This window comes from Ranitomeya variabilis, chromosome 8 (assembly GCF_051348905.1).
Source record: "Ranitomeya variabilis isolate aRanVar5 chromosome 8, aRanVar5.hap1, whole genome shotgun sequence".
Classification (NCBI taxonomy): Eukaryota; Metazoa; Chordata; class Amphibia; order Anura; family Dendrobatidae; genus Ranitomeya; species Ranitomeya variabilis.
The window spans coordinates 91,147,208-91,161,515 of record NC_135239.1 but is presented as its reverse complement, the minus strand read 5'-3'; the positions used below and the strand labels follow the sequence as shown (position 1 = coordinate 91,161,515).

The 14,308-nt window shown below is 43.1% G+C and overlaps 1 protein-coding gene across 3 annotated transcripts in view; it reads left to right on the top strand.

The window, feature by feature from the left end:
- The window catches only part of LOC143787636 (complement factor H-related protein 4-like), a 533,302-nt gene that overhangs the window by 412,793 nt on the left and 106,201 nt on the right, over positions 1-14,308 (top strand). For all 3 annotated transcript variants that reach the window (XM_077276561.1, XM_077276560.1, XM_077276559.1), the window contains exon 7: positions 5,271-5,453. In XM_077276561.1, the coding sequence (XP_077132676.1) occupies positions 5,271-5,453 (183 nt within the window). The remainder of the gene's footprint in view (positions 1-5,270; positions 5,454-14,308) is intronic.

Sequence of the window (14,308 nt, the reverse complement as noted above, 5' to 3'; positions counted from 1 at the left end):
ATATCATGCCACATGAGAACCTTGAGCAAATTTTGGCAACCAAACAAGAAACTCTTGTAGACCATTTGGTTCAGGCATTCCCAACACACAGCGGCGGTGATGGTTCTCACACAAGCCGTAGGGGGCAACATGGCAGAGTTGTTAGAGGTGCACAAATCCGAAGTGGCATCGGACAGAGGGGTTTTATGACCAGGTTGTGGAGTGATTTCGCAAATGCTTCTTTGATTTTCTGAATGCAGGCTTGCAAAACAGATGTTAGCTATGTGATATGTGATATATTTTTTGCACTATTATGTCTATTTTTCTGTCCATAAACCCACTCCAATTATTGCACTAGGGGTTATTTGTATTGTTCTGTTAGTTTTCTTTTCCCCTTTTTTTAATGTGTATTTTAATATCATTATAATAAAATTTATATTTTACCATATTGGTGTTGTATTTCTGTTGTTTCACCCCTTTTTTTGAGGAGGTGGCCTACTAACTGTGTCAGACACTCCTTACAGTTGTCCTCCACTGAACAAAGCTAGGCCGCCTGCGTACTCCTGTAACGTATTTTTAACTGCATTTTGCCTATTACTTTTTTGGCCCTACTAACTGTGTTTGCCCCTCGGTGCAATCGGCCTCCGCTGAACACACCAATGCTGCCTGTGTACCCCTGTAACCTATTTAAACCTGCATAGAGTCTACTTTTTTATTTTAGGCCTAGTAAATCTGCGCCACTCCTTCCAATTGTCCTCCGCTGACCACACCAATGCTGCCTGTGTACCCCTGAAACCTATTTAAACCTGCATAGAGCCTACTTTTTTATTTTAGGCCTAGTAAGTCTGCGCCACTCCTTCCAATTGTCCTCCGCTGACCACACCAATGCTGCCTGTGTACCCCTGAAACCTATTTAAACCTGCATAGAGCCTACTTTTTTATTTTAAGCCTAGTAAGTCTGCGCCACTCCTTCCAATTGTCCTCCGCTGACCACACCAATGCTGCCTGTGTACCCCTGTAACCTATTTAAACCTGCATAGAGCCTACTTTTTTATTTTAGGCCTAGTAAGTCTGTCTGCGGTACCTCCTTGCAATCGTCCTCCGCTGACCACACCAATGCTGCCTGTGTACCCTTGTAACCTATTTAAACCTGCATAGAGCCTACTTTTTTATTTTAGGCCTAGTAAGTCTGTCTGCGGTCCCTCCTTGTAATCGTCCTCCGCTGACCACACCAATGCTGCCTGTGTTCCCCTGTAACCTATTTAAAACTGCATAGAGCCTACTTTTTTATTTTAGGCCTAGAAAGTCTGCGCCACTCCTTCCAATTGTCCTCCGCTGACCACACCAATGCTGCCTGTGTACCCCTGTAACCTATTTAAACCTGCATAGAGCCTACTTTTTTATTTGAGGCCTAGTAAGTCTGTCTGCGGTCCCTCCATGCAATCGTCCTCCGCTGACCACACCAATGCTGCCTGTGTAACCCTGTAACCTATTTAAACCTGCATAGAGCCTACTTTTTTATTTTAGGCCTAGTAAGTCTGCGCCACTCCTTCCAATTGTCCTCTGCTGACCACACCAATGCTGCCTGTGTACCCCTGTAACCTATTTAAACCTGCATAGAGCCTACTTTTTATTTTAGGCCTAGTAAGTCTGTCTGCGGTCCCTCCTTGCAATCGTCCTCCGCTGACCACACCAATGCTGCCTGTGTTCCCCTGTAACCTATTTAAAACTGCATAGAGCCTACTTTTTTTATTTTAGGCCTAGTAAGTCTGCGCCACTCCTTCCAATTGTCCTCCGCTGTCCACACCAATGCTGCCTGTGTACCCCTGTAACCTATTTAAACCTGCAAAGAGCCTACTTTTTTATTTTAGGTCTAGTAAGTCTGTCTGCGGTCCCTCCTTCCAATCGTCCTCCGCTGACCACACCAATGCTGCCTGTGTACCCCTGTAACCTATTTAAAACTGCGTAGAGCCTACTTTTTTATTTTAGGCCTAGTAAGTCTGCGCCACTCCTTCCAATTGTCCTCCGCTGACCACACCAATGCTGCCTGTGTACCCCTGTAACCTATTTAAACCTGCAAAGAGCCTACTTTTTTATTTTAGGTCTAGTAAGTCTGTCTGCGGTCCCTCCTTCCAATCGTCCTCCGCTGACCACACCAATGCTGCCTGTGTACCCCTGTAACCTATTTAAAACTGCGTAGAGCCTACTTTTTTATTTTAGGCCTAGTAAGTCTGCGCCACTCCTTCCAATTGTCCTCCGCTGACCACACCAATGCTGCCTGTTTACCCCTGTAACCCTTAATGACCGCCAATACGTCTCTTAACTGACCTGAGATATAAGAGAATAGCATCCTCATACTGGTGACAATCCAGCAGCTGTCGGCTGTACACCGTAGCTGACAACTTTCTGCATCAGCCACGATCAGTGTTCGCATCGTCCAAATCTGTTTAACCCCTTATATGCTGCTGTCAATAGTGACTACATCATATAAATGGTTAACAGAGCGTGGGGGCTTCCTCTTTATCTCAATTGGTGCCCTCCGAATATGATTTTGTGGTCCTGATGTTTGCCATGGCAATTCATGACCAAATAGTGGCCTTAGAGTCTGCCGGCTGTAGTAATCTGCTCAGAAGTTACCGACATTTAGGTGGTAAAAATACACATTTTCATTTCTGTCATGCCACTTTGCATTAATTCCTGGAAAGCACCTGAAGGGTTAATAAACTACCTGACTGCAGTTTTCAATATGTCAAGTGGTGCTGTTATTAAAATGGTATAACTTTTGGGCTTTCCCAATATATGGGACCCCTAAAGTCACTTCAAACATGGATAAGTCCCTAAAAAATACATCTTGTAAATTTCCTTCAAAAAAATGAAAAATTCCTGCTATATTTTTAAACCTCCTAAAATGCTAACAAAATAAAATAACATTTTATAAATAGTGCTGATGTAAAGCCGACATGAGGGAAATGTTATTTATTAACCTCTTGTGGTGGTATGACTCTCTGGATTAAAGGGATAATCATTCAAATTTTGAAAATTGCAAATTTTTTAAAATTTTTCTCAAATTTCTGATATTTTTTATAAATAAACACAAAACATATCTACTTAAATTTACCATTCTCATAAAGTATAATGTGTCATGAAAAAACAGTCTCAAAATCACTTGGATTTATTGAAGCGTTCCAGATTTATTACCACATAAAGTCACACTGGTCAGATTTCAAAAATTTGGCTCCGTCACTAAGGGGTTAAACTGCATTGAGCCAACTTTTTTGTTTAATGCCTACTACCTGTGTCTGTCTGCGCCACTCAATACAGCTGTCCTCCTCTGAAAAAAGCTGAGCTTCAATTTTCAGGTTTTCAGCCTTTAGGAATTTGAAAACTGCATTGGGGCTACTAGTTTGGTTGGGCCTACTAACAGTGTCTGCCGCTCCTTGGTGTTCTCCAGGTTTTTTTTCCTGAGCTTCAATCTTTTGGCTTTCGGACTATATTTTTAATATGAAACTGCATTTGGGATACTAGTTTGTTTGGGCCTACTAACCGTGTCTGCCGCTCCTTGCTTTTCTCCTCCACTGAACAAAGCTGAGCTTCAATCTTCAGGCTTTCGGCCTATATTTACAAATTTTAAACTGCATTTGGCCTACTAGTTTGGTTGGACCCTACTAACGATGTCTGCCGCTCCTTGCTTTTCTCCTCCACTGAACAAAGCTGAGCTTCAATCTTCTGGCTTTCGGCCTATATTTACAAATTTTAAACTGCATTTGGCCTACTAGTTTGGTTGGGGACTACTAACGGTGTCTGCCGCTCCTTGGTGTTCTCCAGGTTTTTTTCCTGAGCTTCAATCTTCTGGCTTTTGGCCTATATTTTTAATATTAAACTGCATTTGACCTACTAGTTTGGTTGGGCCTACTAACGGTGTCAGCTACTCCTTGCTTTTCTCCTCCACTGAACAAAGCTGAGCTTCAATCTTCAGGCTTTCGGCCTATATCTGCAAATTTTAAACTGCATTTGGCCTACTAGTTTGGTTGGGCCCTATTAACGGTGTCTGCCGCTCCTTGCTTTTCTCCTCCACTGAACAAAGCTGACCTTCAATCTTCAGGCTTTCGGCCTATATTTACAAATTTTAAACTGCATTTGGCCTACTAGTTTGGTTGGGCCTACTAACTGTGTCTGCCTCTCATTACAGTTGTCCTCCACTGAACAAAGCAATGCCGCCTGGTTAGTCCTGTTACCAATTTTGAACTGCATTTAGCCCACTTTATTATTTGGGCCTATATCTGTTTTTCCTCCTCATCCTACCCATTGCCCAGCCAGTGCTACATGAGTCTGCTGGTACATTGACCTAGACCACTACATTCCCCTTGCACTCTACATAGCCAGAATCTGACCCTGCTGAAAGTCAGGTTCCCCTTCCTGCATACTATACCACTTTACACGGGGACAAAGAGGAAGGCGCAGATGAAAGTGCAGGTTCCATCATCAGGTGGGGAGGGCATACTCGTTGGCGACGTCACTGTCACAGGGCCCCTCATAGTACGCAAAAGTGTCTCTGCCGGTGGGAGGCGCCCCTGCCGTCAAACACAATGCCGTACTTTGAGGGGCCCTGTGCCAGTGCCAATGCGAACGAGTGCCCCCCCCCCTGCTTGCTCAGGATACACAGCACTTGCAAAGTTGAAATACTGACCTCTCCCTGCTCCACCACCGTGACGTAGTCCGCGATTCCTGGGCCCACGAAAAACTTGAGCCAGCCCTACCCCCCACAACTTTAGCCAAATGACCCCCAATTTTCAATGCCTAACTATTATTATAATGTAAATTAAGATTCACAAGCTTAAGTGACACAAATTGATGTTTTTGACATTAAAATGGGCACTGTAGTTGTTTTCCTGTTCTCCACTCACTGCGGACTCTGCTTCCCCATTGACTTACATTGGGTTTCGTGTTTCGGTCGATCCCGACTTTGCACGATAATCGGCCGATTTCACTCGACTCGACTTTTGACAAAGTCGGGTTTCGCGAAACCCGACTCAATCCTAAAAAAGTAAAAGTCGCTCAACCCTAGTCAGAATTGCAAACTTTTTACAGGTCAAGAAACTAAAAACAGGTTTCAGGGTGAAGGCATTAATATTAGATATTTTAATCTATCACGGAACTTGGGATGTTAGATTTAGTAAGGCTTAGGTAAATTCTGTGGCACTGAGGAGACAACAAACAATACATTTTTTTTATTTTGTTTTACCAATGATATATTTACATATTTAATTTGCTTAATTGTTATTCTTTTTCAGAAATCGGAGATCAGTGTGGTCCACCACCAACTGTACAATCTGGAGACACAGTGGATATTAGAAAAAACAACTATAAAACTAGTGAAGTTGTTGAATATAAATGCAAAAATTATTATCTTCTTAAAGGAAATAAGAATGTGCAGTGCATGAATGGTGTCTGGGGAGAAGCACCAGTTTGTCTAGGTATGTTCATTATCACTTATCACTAAGTGTACAGAAACAGCATGAAGGCACATACATAATATTACTAGAAGGTTTGTAATAAAGTTAGTAGTGCATGCACAGAGGGAATGTTGTTCCTATATTCTTGTAAAATAAATATTAGTGCAATTGCATATAAACAGTATACATATGTAAAACAGTACATATGTGCATGTTAAACATGCATATATAGAAAAAAAGATAAATTCAGCTAACCGTTTAGATGAATTTCCTTATGAGTCCAGGAAATCTTGAGCATGGATTCACGTCTCTGCCAGATGCCTAGAGATGCACATGTGGAAAAAACTGAGACTAAGAGCACTTGTATGTTCGAAACAGGCACTCTCCTTCCGATATACCCGGTTTTTGTATGTCTTATAGCCTATTTGTATTTTAAATGAATACTATTAAAGCTAAGTGATTTTATCTCTTGGAACTGGATTCCCTTTTTTCCACATAAACATGCATATATGCACTGTAAGGCCGGCCTCACACTAGCGAGTTTTACGGACGTAAGAGCGCAGAAATTACGTCCGTAAAACTCGCAAAATAAACGGCACAATTATTCTCAATGGGGCTGCTCCTATCAGCCGTATATTACGGTTCAGTATTATACGGCTTTCTACGGCCGTACAAAATCGCAGCATGCTGTGTTTGTCAGCGTATTGCGCAAAAAATTCGCCAATGAAAGTCTATGGGGGCGAGAAAAATACGGATTCCACACGGACCAGCAGTGTGACTTGCGAGAAATACGCAGCGGTGTTAGTGAAAAGCCAGTAATTCAATTGCCGGCTTTTCATTTCTCCTGCACAAACCCGACAGGATATGAGACATGGTTTACATACAGTAAACCATCTCATATCCCTTTTTTTTTTGCATATTCCACACTACTAATGTTAGTAGTGTGTATGTGCAAAATTTCAGCGCTGTAGCTGCTAAAATAAAGGGTTAAATGGCGGAAAAAATTGACGTGGGCTCCCGCGCAATTTTCTCCGCCAGAATGGTAAAGCCAGTGACTGAGGGCAGATATTAATAGCCAGGAGAGAGTCCATGGTTATTGGCCCCCCCCCGTGGCTAAAAACATCTGCCCCCAGCCACCCCAGAAAAGGCACATCTGGAAGATGCGCCTACTCTGGCACTTGGCCACTCTCTTCCCACTCCCTGTAGCGGTGGGATATGGGGTAATGAAGGGTTAATGCCACCTCGCTATTGTAAGGTGACATTAAGCCAGGTTAATAATGGAGAGGCATCAATTATGACACCTATCCATTATTAATCCAATTGTTTGAAAGGGTTAAAAAACACGCACACATGATTTAAAAGTATTTTAATGAAATAAACACAGCGGTTGTTTTAATAATTTATTGCTCTCTCAATCCATTTGCAGGCCCTCGCTTGGCAAAATAATAAACGCACAAAATACATACCCTCAGCTGAACCGTCACGTCCCACGACATAATCCATCTGAAGGGGTTAAAATAATTTACAAGCAGGAGCCCTGCTAATGCAGCGGTGTGCTCGTGCTTTTAATCCCCGGCGAATGAATGAAATGTAGGTCATTGACCTACATTTCCTTCAGTCGCGGTGATGCGCCCCCTGGTGGATGTCCTCATATGACCTGGAGCGTGGGAAAAAGTTCCCAGGCTGCAGTTCATGAGAACATCCAGCAGGGGCGCATCACCGCGACTCAATGTAAGTATAGATCACTGCTTTCCTTTCAGCACCCGGGGGATTACAGGCACGAGCGAGTGGTTTATCGCAGCTCATGCCTGTAATATTAGTTAACCCCTTCAGATGGATTACATCGTTGGACATGATCGGACATCTGAGGGTATGTATCTTGTGCGTTTATTATTTTGCCAAGCGAGGGCCTGGAAATGGATTGAGAGAGCAATAAATTATTTCAAACAATTGGGAGCCCACGCCAATTTTTTCCGCCATTTAACCCTTTATTTTAGCAGCTACAGCGCTGAAATTTTGCACATACACACTACTAACATTAGTAGTGTGGAATATGCAAAAAAAAGGGGATATGAGATGGTTTACTGTATGTAAACCATGTCTCATATCATGTCGGGTTTGTGCAGGAGAAATGAAAAGCCGGCAATTGAATTACCGGCTTTTCACAGATATCGCGCTGAATGAAATCTAAATACAGAATATATATATATATGTGTCTCAATGACATATATATATATATATATATATATATATATATATATATATATATATATACTGTATATATGTTTTCCCGAACATTTGAGCACATAAATCCATTAGATGTCGGTTTTGCAAGCCTGCGCGAAAATCTCGCAGTACGGATGCCATACGGATTACATACGGAGGATGCCATGCGCAAAATACGCTGACACACCCTGACTACGGATCAATATTTTGGGAACATTTCTCCGTATTACGGCTGTAGTACGGACGTATAATACGTGGCGTATTGTCTTACGCCCAGTGTGAGGCCGGCCTTACACACATTACCTACACTTATAATTGTTACTCACATTACACAATTTCTGCATGCATCTATAGTACATATCAAACAAATATATGCCCATCATCCACAGTTATATATTTTACATATATACAGTGGGTACAGAAAGTGTTCATACCCCTGTAAATATTTCACTCTATTTCATTGCAGCCATTTGGTAAATTCAAAAAAGTTCATTTATTTCACATTAATGTACACTCTGCGCCCATCTTGACTGAGAATAAAAACAGAAATGTAGTAATTTTGGCAAATTTATTAAAAAAGATGCTAATTATGCAAATTGTCTCTTCAGAGAGGAAGCGAGCTAGAACTCTAGTACCACCTATTGGAAGCAGCAATCCTACAAGTCAATGTTGACTCTTTAACTAGCCTTGTCACATGACTTAGGATAATAGCCAAACCAGAATCTCAATTTGCAGACACTGTGTTTCGGGGTACTGCCCCTCATCAGTGCAAAGCGGAGATCTGGTTTGGCTGTGTGAGAAGCGTCAGACCGTTATCCAAGAAGTATCGTTTCTCCTTGTGGAGATTGACAAAGCATGCCGAGATCAGGAGACTTAAAGCCGCAATACTCCTCTGGCTAATTATGCAAATTGTCTCTTCAGAGAGGAAGAGAGCTAGAACTCTAGTGCCACTGAAATATCACATGGTCATAAGTATTCAGACCCTTTGCTCAGTATTGAGTAGAAGTACCATTTTGAGCTAGTACAGCCATGAGTCTTCTTGGGAATGATGCAACAAGTTTTTCACACCTGGATTTGGGGATCCTCTGCCATTTTTCTTTGCAGATCCTCTCCAGTTCCGTCAGGTTGGATGGTGGTCATTGGTGGACAGCCATTTTCAGGTCTCTCCAGAGATGCTCATTTGGGTTTAGGTCAGGGCTCTGGCTGGGCCAATCAAGAATGGTCACAGAGTTGTTCTGAAGCCACTCCTTTGTTATTTTAGCTGTGTGCTTACGGTCATTGTCTTGTTGGAAGGAGAACCTTCTACCAAGTCTGAAGACCAGAGAACTCTGGAAGATGTTTTTATCCAGGATATCTCTGTACTTGGCCGCATTCATGTTTCTTTCAATGATAACCAGTCGCCCTGTCCTTGCAGCTGAAAAACACCCCATAGCATGATGCTGCCACCACCATGTTTCACTGTTGGGATTGTATTGAGCAGGTAATGAGCAGTGCCTGGTTTTCTCCACAAATAACGCTTAGAATTATAAGCAAAAATGTCTATCTTCATCTCAACAGACCAGAGAATCTTATTTCTCATAGTCTGGGAGTCCTTCATCTGTTTTTTTAGCAAACTCTTCATATGTGTTGCACTGAGGAGAGGCATCCGTTGGGCCATTCTGCCATGAAGGCCCAACTGGTCGAGGGCTGCAGTGATAGTTGACTTTGTGGAACTTTCTCCCATCTCCCTACTGCTTCTCTGGAGCTCAGCCACCGTGATCTTGGGGTTCTTCTTTACCTCTCTTACTAAGGCTCTTCTCACATGATTGCTCAGTTTGGCTGGATGGCCAGGTCTAGGAAGACTTCTGGTGGTCCCAAACTTCTTCCATTTAAGAATTATGTAGGCCACTGTGCTCTTAGGAACCTTGAGTACTGCCGAAATTCTGTTGTAACCTTGGCCAGATCTGTGCCTTGCCACAATTCTGTCTCTGAGCTCCTTGGGCAGTTACTTTGACCTCATGATTCTCATTTGGTCTGACATGCACTGTGAGCTGTGAGGTCTTAGGCTAGGTTCACATTGCGTTAACAGCAGCACATTCAACACATGCGTTAACGGGCTGCTGTTAACTCAAGTGCTGATATGTCATATCGCTAGCGCAGCTAGAGCTAGCAGATGCTCTATCTGCGCTAGCAGTGACGGACCCGGAAATGCTGCAGCCCGCATCCCAGGGTCCCTCAGTCAATGACGGCACATCGCTAACGCACGCCCATTATGGGCGTGCGCTAGCAATGTGCCCGAAATAGGGGATAATGGCAGCGTTATCAGACTGCGTTACACCGCGTTATGCCGCTGTGTAACGCAGTCCATCTAACAGACTGCCACAACGGTAATGTGAACCTGGCCTTATACAGACAGTTGTGATACTTTCCAAATCAAGTCCTATTAGTTTAATTAAACACAACAGGACTCTAATGAAGGAGTAGAACCATCTCAAGGAAGATCAGAAGGAAATGGACAGCATCTGACTTAAATATGAGTGTCTGAGCAAAGGATGTGAATACTTATGACCATGTCATATTTCAGTTTTTCTTTTTTATTACATTTGCATTTGCGCAAATTAAGCGCAGGTGCAGTGAATCATTCGGCTGATCCCGGCAGCAGATGCGCTACGTGTCTACAGGCAGAGGAAGCCTGTCACATTAAAGGGGTTTTCCCATGTACGAACGTTCATTTTAAAAATTCACTGTGTCTGACCATGTACGGAGCATACCACATCTCCTGGGCAGGGGAGGAAGCAAAAGACAATGCTGACATTACAGCAAGGGATCATAGTGGATTCATTTTGTGAGGTAAAATATTTCACTGAGTGTTTTTAAAAAATTTTTTACCTCACAAAATGTATCCTCTGTGATCTCCTGCTGTAATGTCAGTATTGTCTTTTGCTTCCTCTCCTGCCCAGGAACTGTGGTACGTCTGTAGATGGTCAGACAGAGGGATTAGTGTGCCTGACCATGTACAGAGCACACCACATCTCCTGGGCAGGGGAGGAAGTGCAGTGCCCGAGAGTCCTGGTCGTTGCAGTACTGTCGCTCCGCCACTAAGGAGAGTGATGGTACGTCTGATGGCACTAAAGGAGTTCACCTGACCAGGTATCACAGTCACACATTACACTTCACACTCCGGCCACCAGGGGGAACAAAGGGTTCTATGTATTAGGCCACTCCTCACACTCTGGTAAAACTGGGGGTTGGATAGGAAGTTAGAGAGAAGCTGACTGGGTTTTGCCCAGGTAACATCTAGTGAGAGGAGAGCGTTGCTTGGGAAGATTCAGGGGGGTCCCTGTCAGGGGTGGGATCCTGACAGAGGCCTAGCACAAGGACAGATCGTTATGGAGCCGTGCCTGCACTTCATTGTGGCGGCATCTTAAGAAAGGACATGAAGCGAAGTATATGGTGGAGAAGTGAGAAACGAGATCACAGCACAAAGGCGATAGAACCAGTAGGAGTCGTGCCCCGAGATCGGCAACATCCTACTGAGGCGCGTAGCCGGTGGCCGGAACACCGAGGAAGTATTGGGCTCTACGCATTACTTCAAACCAACGGCAGGGCAGTTAATTTTAGGTTGGCTGCCTCACCTTAATCACCTAATGAAGACAACGGAGGCAATTGTGGGAGAGGGGCGTCTCTAGGGTCGCTATAAAATAACTCCAGGCCTACCCCGTCATACGGGTGCGTCCTATCCATATCATCTGGGGGACGGAGAGAAAGAACAGAAACATACATGACAGTTGTGAGGACTATCCTGTGGTGCTCAGCAGGGAAGTACTACAACACCCAGGCGCTAGTAGGTAGGCTACTGATTTCCACCTGCAAAGGGAACTCTGGATGTGCCTTCGGACCGGCCGGTCTCAGCCAGCCCTGTTAGCAGTGCTCTGGACTGCGGATGCTGAAGCCTTCAGTAAAGAGGTAAAGAGACTGCAACCTTGTGTCCTCGTCATTTACTGCAACCTACACCACCACCTACACCTTTTATTGGGCACCCCTTAGCAGGGCCACGGACCGGGTCTGGCCACCGTGCCATCCCCAGCACCGAGAGATAGACCCTGTACCGAGTACCCCGCTGCCCTGCGTCTGGGGGCCGCTCCAGAAACAAAAGGCAATACTGACATTACAGCAGGGGATAACAGTGGATTCATTTTATGAGGTAAAATATTTAACTGACTTTTTAAAAATATTTTACCTCACAAAATGTATCCTCTGCAATCTCCTGCTGTAATGTCAGTATTCTCTTTGAGGGGAGAACACAGCACAGGAAGAAGAGAGACAGGGAGGATAGCACATGGGGTAGACAGGTAAAAGAAGAGAGCACAGAAGGAAGAAGTCAGCACATGGGAAAAGAGAGAGTGGATAGGTGGGTGAGGACATTGGGGGGAGAGATCCTCAATGCTGCAAAGCCTGCCCCCATCGCGACATTACCACCCTCCCGATGCGATAGCATCGGGCCTCCATCTAGTTAAATATAAGGAATACGTGACAATAATATTAAAATATGATGAGTGATGTGGCTCTAATAAATAATTCTACAAGAGAATGTGTAAAAAGATGAAGTAAATAATGAATACTAAACAAAAATATAATAATGAATGAAAAAGTAAATAAAGAAATAAATAAACTAGAAATTGAAAGAATATAGAAATAAATAAAAATAGAAAGGGATAAATAAATAAAATATTGTAGAAATTGATATTGAAAAATGTGATCTGATAAATGTGTGATAAATGACAAAACTAATGGTGAGTACATCAGTAGAGGAAACTGAAGTGTGTGTGTATTGTGATCCAGAAATAATTTTTACACCTATATAAAAATATACATATATAAGTATATAAATGTGTATAGCATACAGTATACATTGCAAATAATGTAATGAGTTATACAGTGGGGAAAAAAATATTTAGTCAGCCACCAATTGTACAAGTTCTCCCACTTAAAAAGATGAGAGAGGCCTATAATGGACATCATAGGTAAACCACAACTATGAGAGTCAAAATGAGAAAAAAAATCCAGAAAATCACCTTGTCTGATTTGGAAAGATTTATTTTGCAAATTATGGTGGAAAATAAGTATTTGGTCATTACCAAAAGTTATTCTCAATATTTTGCTATATATCCTTTGTTGGCAATGACACAGGTCAAACGTTTTCTGTAAGTCTTCACAAGCTTGGCACACAATGTTGGTGGTATGTTGGACCATTCCTACATGCAGATCTCCTCTAGAGCAGTGATGTTTTGGGCTTGTTCAACACGGACTTTCAAATCCCTCCAAAGGTTTTCTATGGGGTTGAGATCTGGAGACTGGCTAGGCCACTACAGGAACTTCATATGCTTCTTACAAAGCCACTCCTTCATTGCCCTTGTGGGGTGCTTGGGATCATTATCATGCTGAAAGACCCATCCGCGTTTCATCTTCAATGCCCTCGCTGATGGAAGGAGGTATGCACTCAAAATCTCATGATACATGGCCCCATTCATTATTTCATGTACACGGATAAGTCGTCCTGGTCCCTTTACAGAGAAACAGCCCCAAAGCATGCTGTTGCCACCTCCATGCTTCACAGTAGCTATGGTGTTCTTTGGATGCAATTCAGCATTCTGTCTCCTCGAAAAATAAGACGAGTTTTGTTTCTACCAAACAGTTCTACTTTGGTTTCATCAGACCATATGACATTTTCCCAATACTCTGCTGGATAATCAAAATGCTCTCTAGCAAAATTCAGATGGGCCTGGACAAGTACTGGCTTAAGCAGGGGGACATGTCTGGCACTGCAGGATCTGAGTCCCTGGTGATGTAGTGTATTACTGATGGTAGCCTTTTTATGGTGGTCCCAGCTCTATGAAGGTCATTCGCTATGTCTCACCGTGTGGTTCTGGGATTTTTGCTCACCATTATTGCGATCATTTTGACCCCACGGGGTGAGATCTTGCGTGGAGCCCCAGATCGAGGGACATTATCAGTGGTCTTGTATGTCTTCCATTTTCTTATTATTGCTCCCATAGTTGATTTCATCACACCAAGCTGCATGCCTAATGCAGATTCAGTCTTCCCAGCCTGGTGAAGGGCTACAATTTTGTTTCTGGTGTCCTTTGGCAGCTCATTGGTCTTCACCATAGCCAAGTTTGGAGTGTGACTGTTTGAGGTTGTGGACAGGTGTCTTTTATACTGATAACAAGTTCAAATAGGTGCCATTACTACAGGTAATAAGTGGAGGACACAGGAGCCCCTAACGAAGAAGTTAACAATCTGTGAGAGCCAGAAATATTTAACGTTTTTAGGTGACCAAATACTTATTTGCCATCATAATTTGCAAAATAAATCTTGCCAAATCAGACAAGGTGCTTTTCTGGATTTGTTTTCTCTTTTTGACTCTCATAGTTGTGGTCTACCTATGATGTCAATTACAGGCCTCTCTCATCATTTTAAGTGGGAGAACTTATACAATTGGTGGCTGACTAAATACGTTTTTCTCACTGTATGTGAAAAATATCTGTGCAACCGTACTAAAAAGTCTATTATATGCACCGACTCTGGCACTATGCCCAGCTCTTCCCACTTGCCCTGTGGTGGTGGAAAGTGGGGTTCATGTTTGTGAGGTTGATGTCACCTCTGTATTG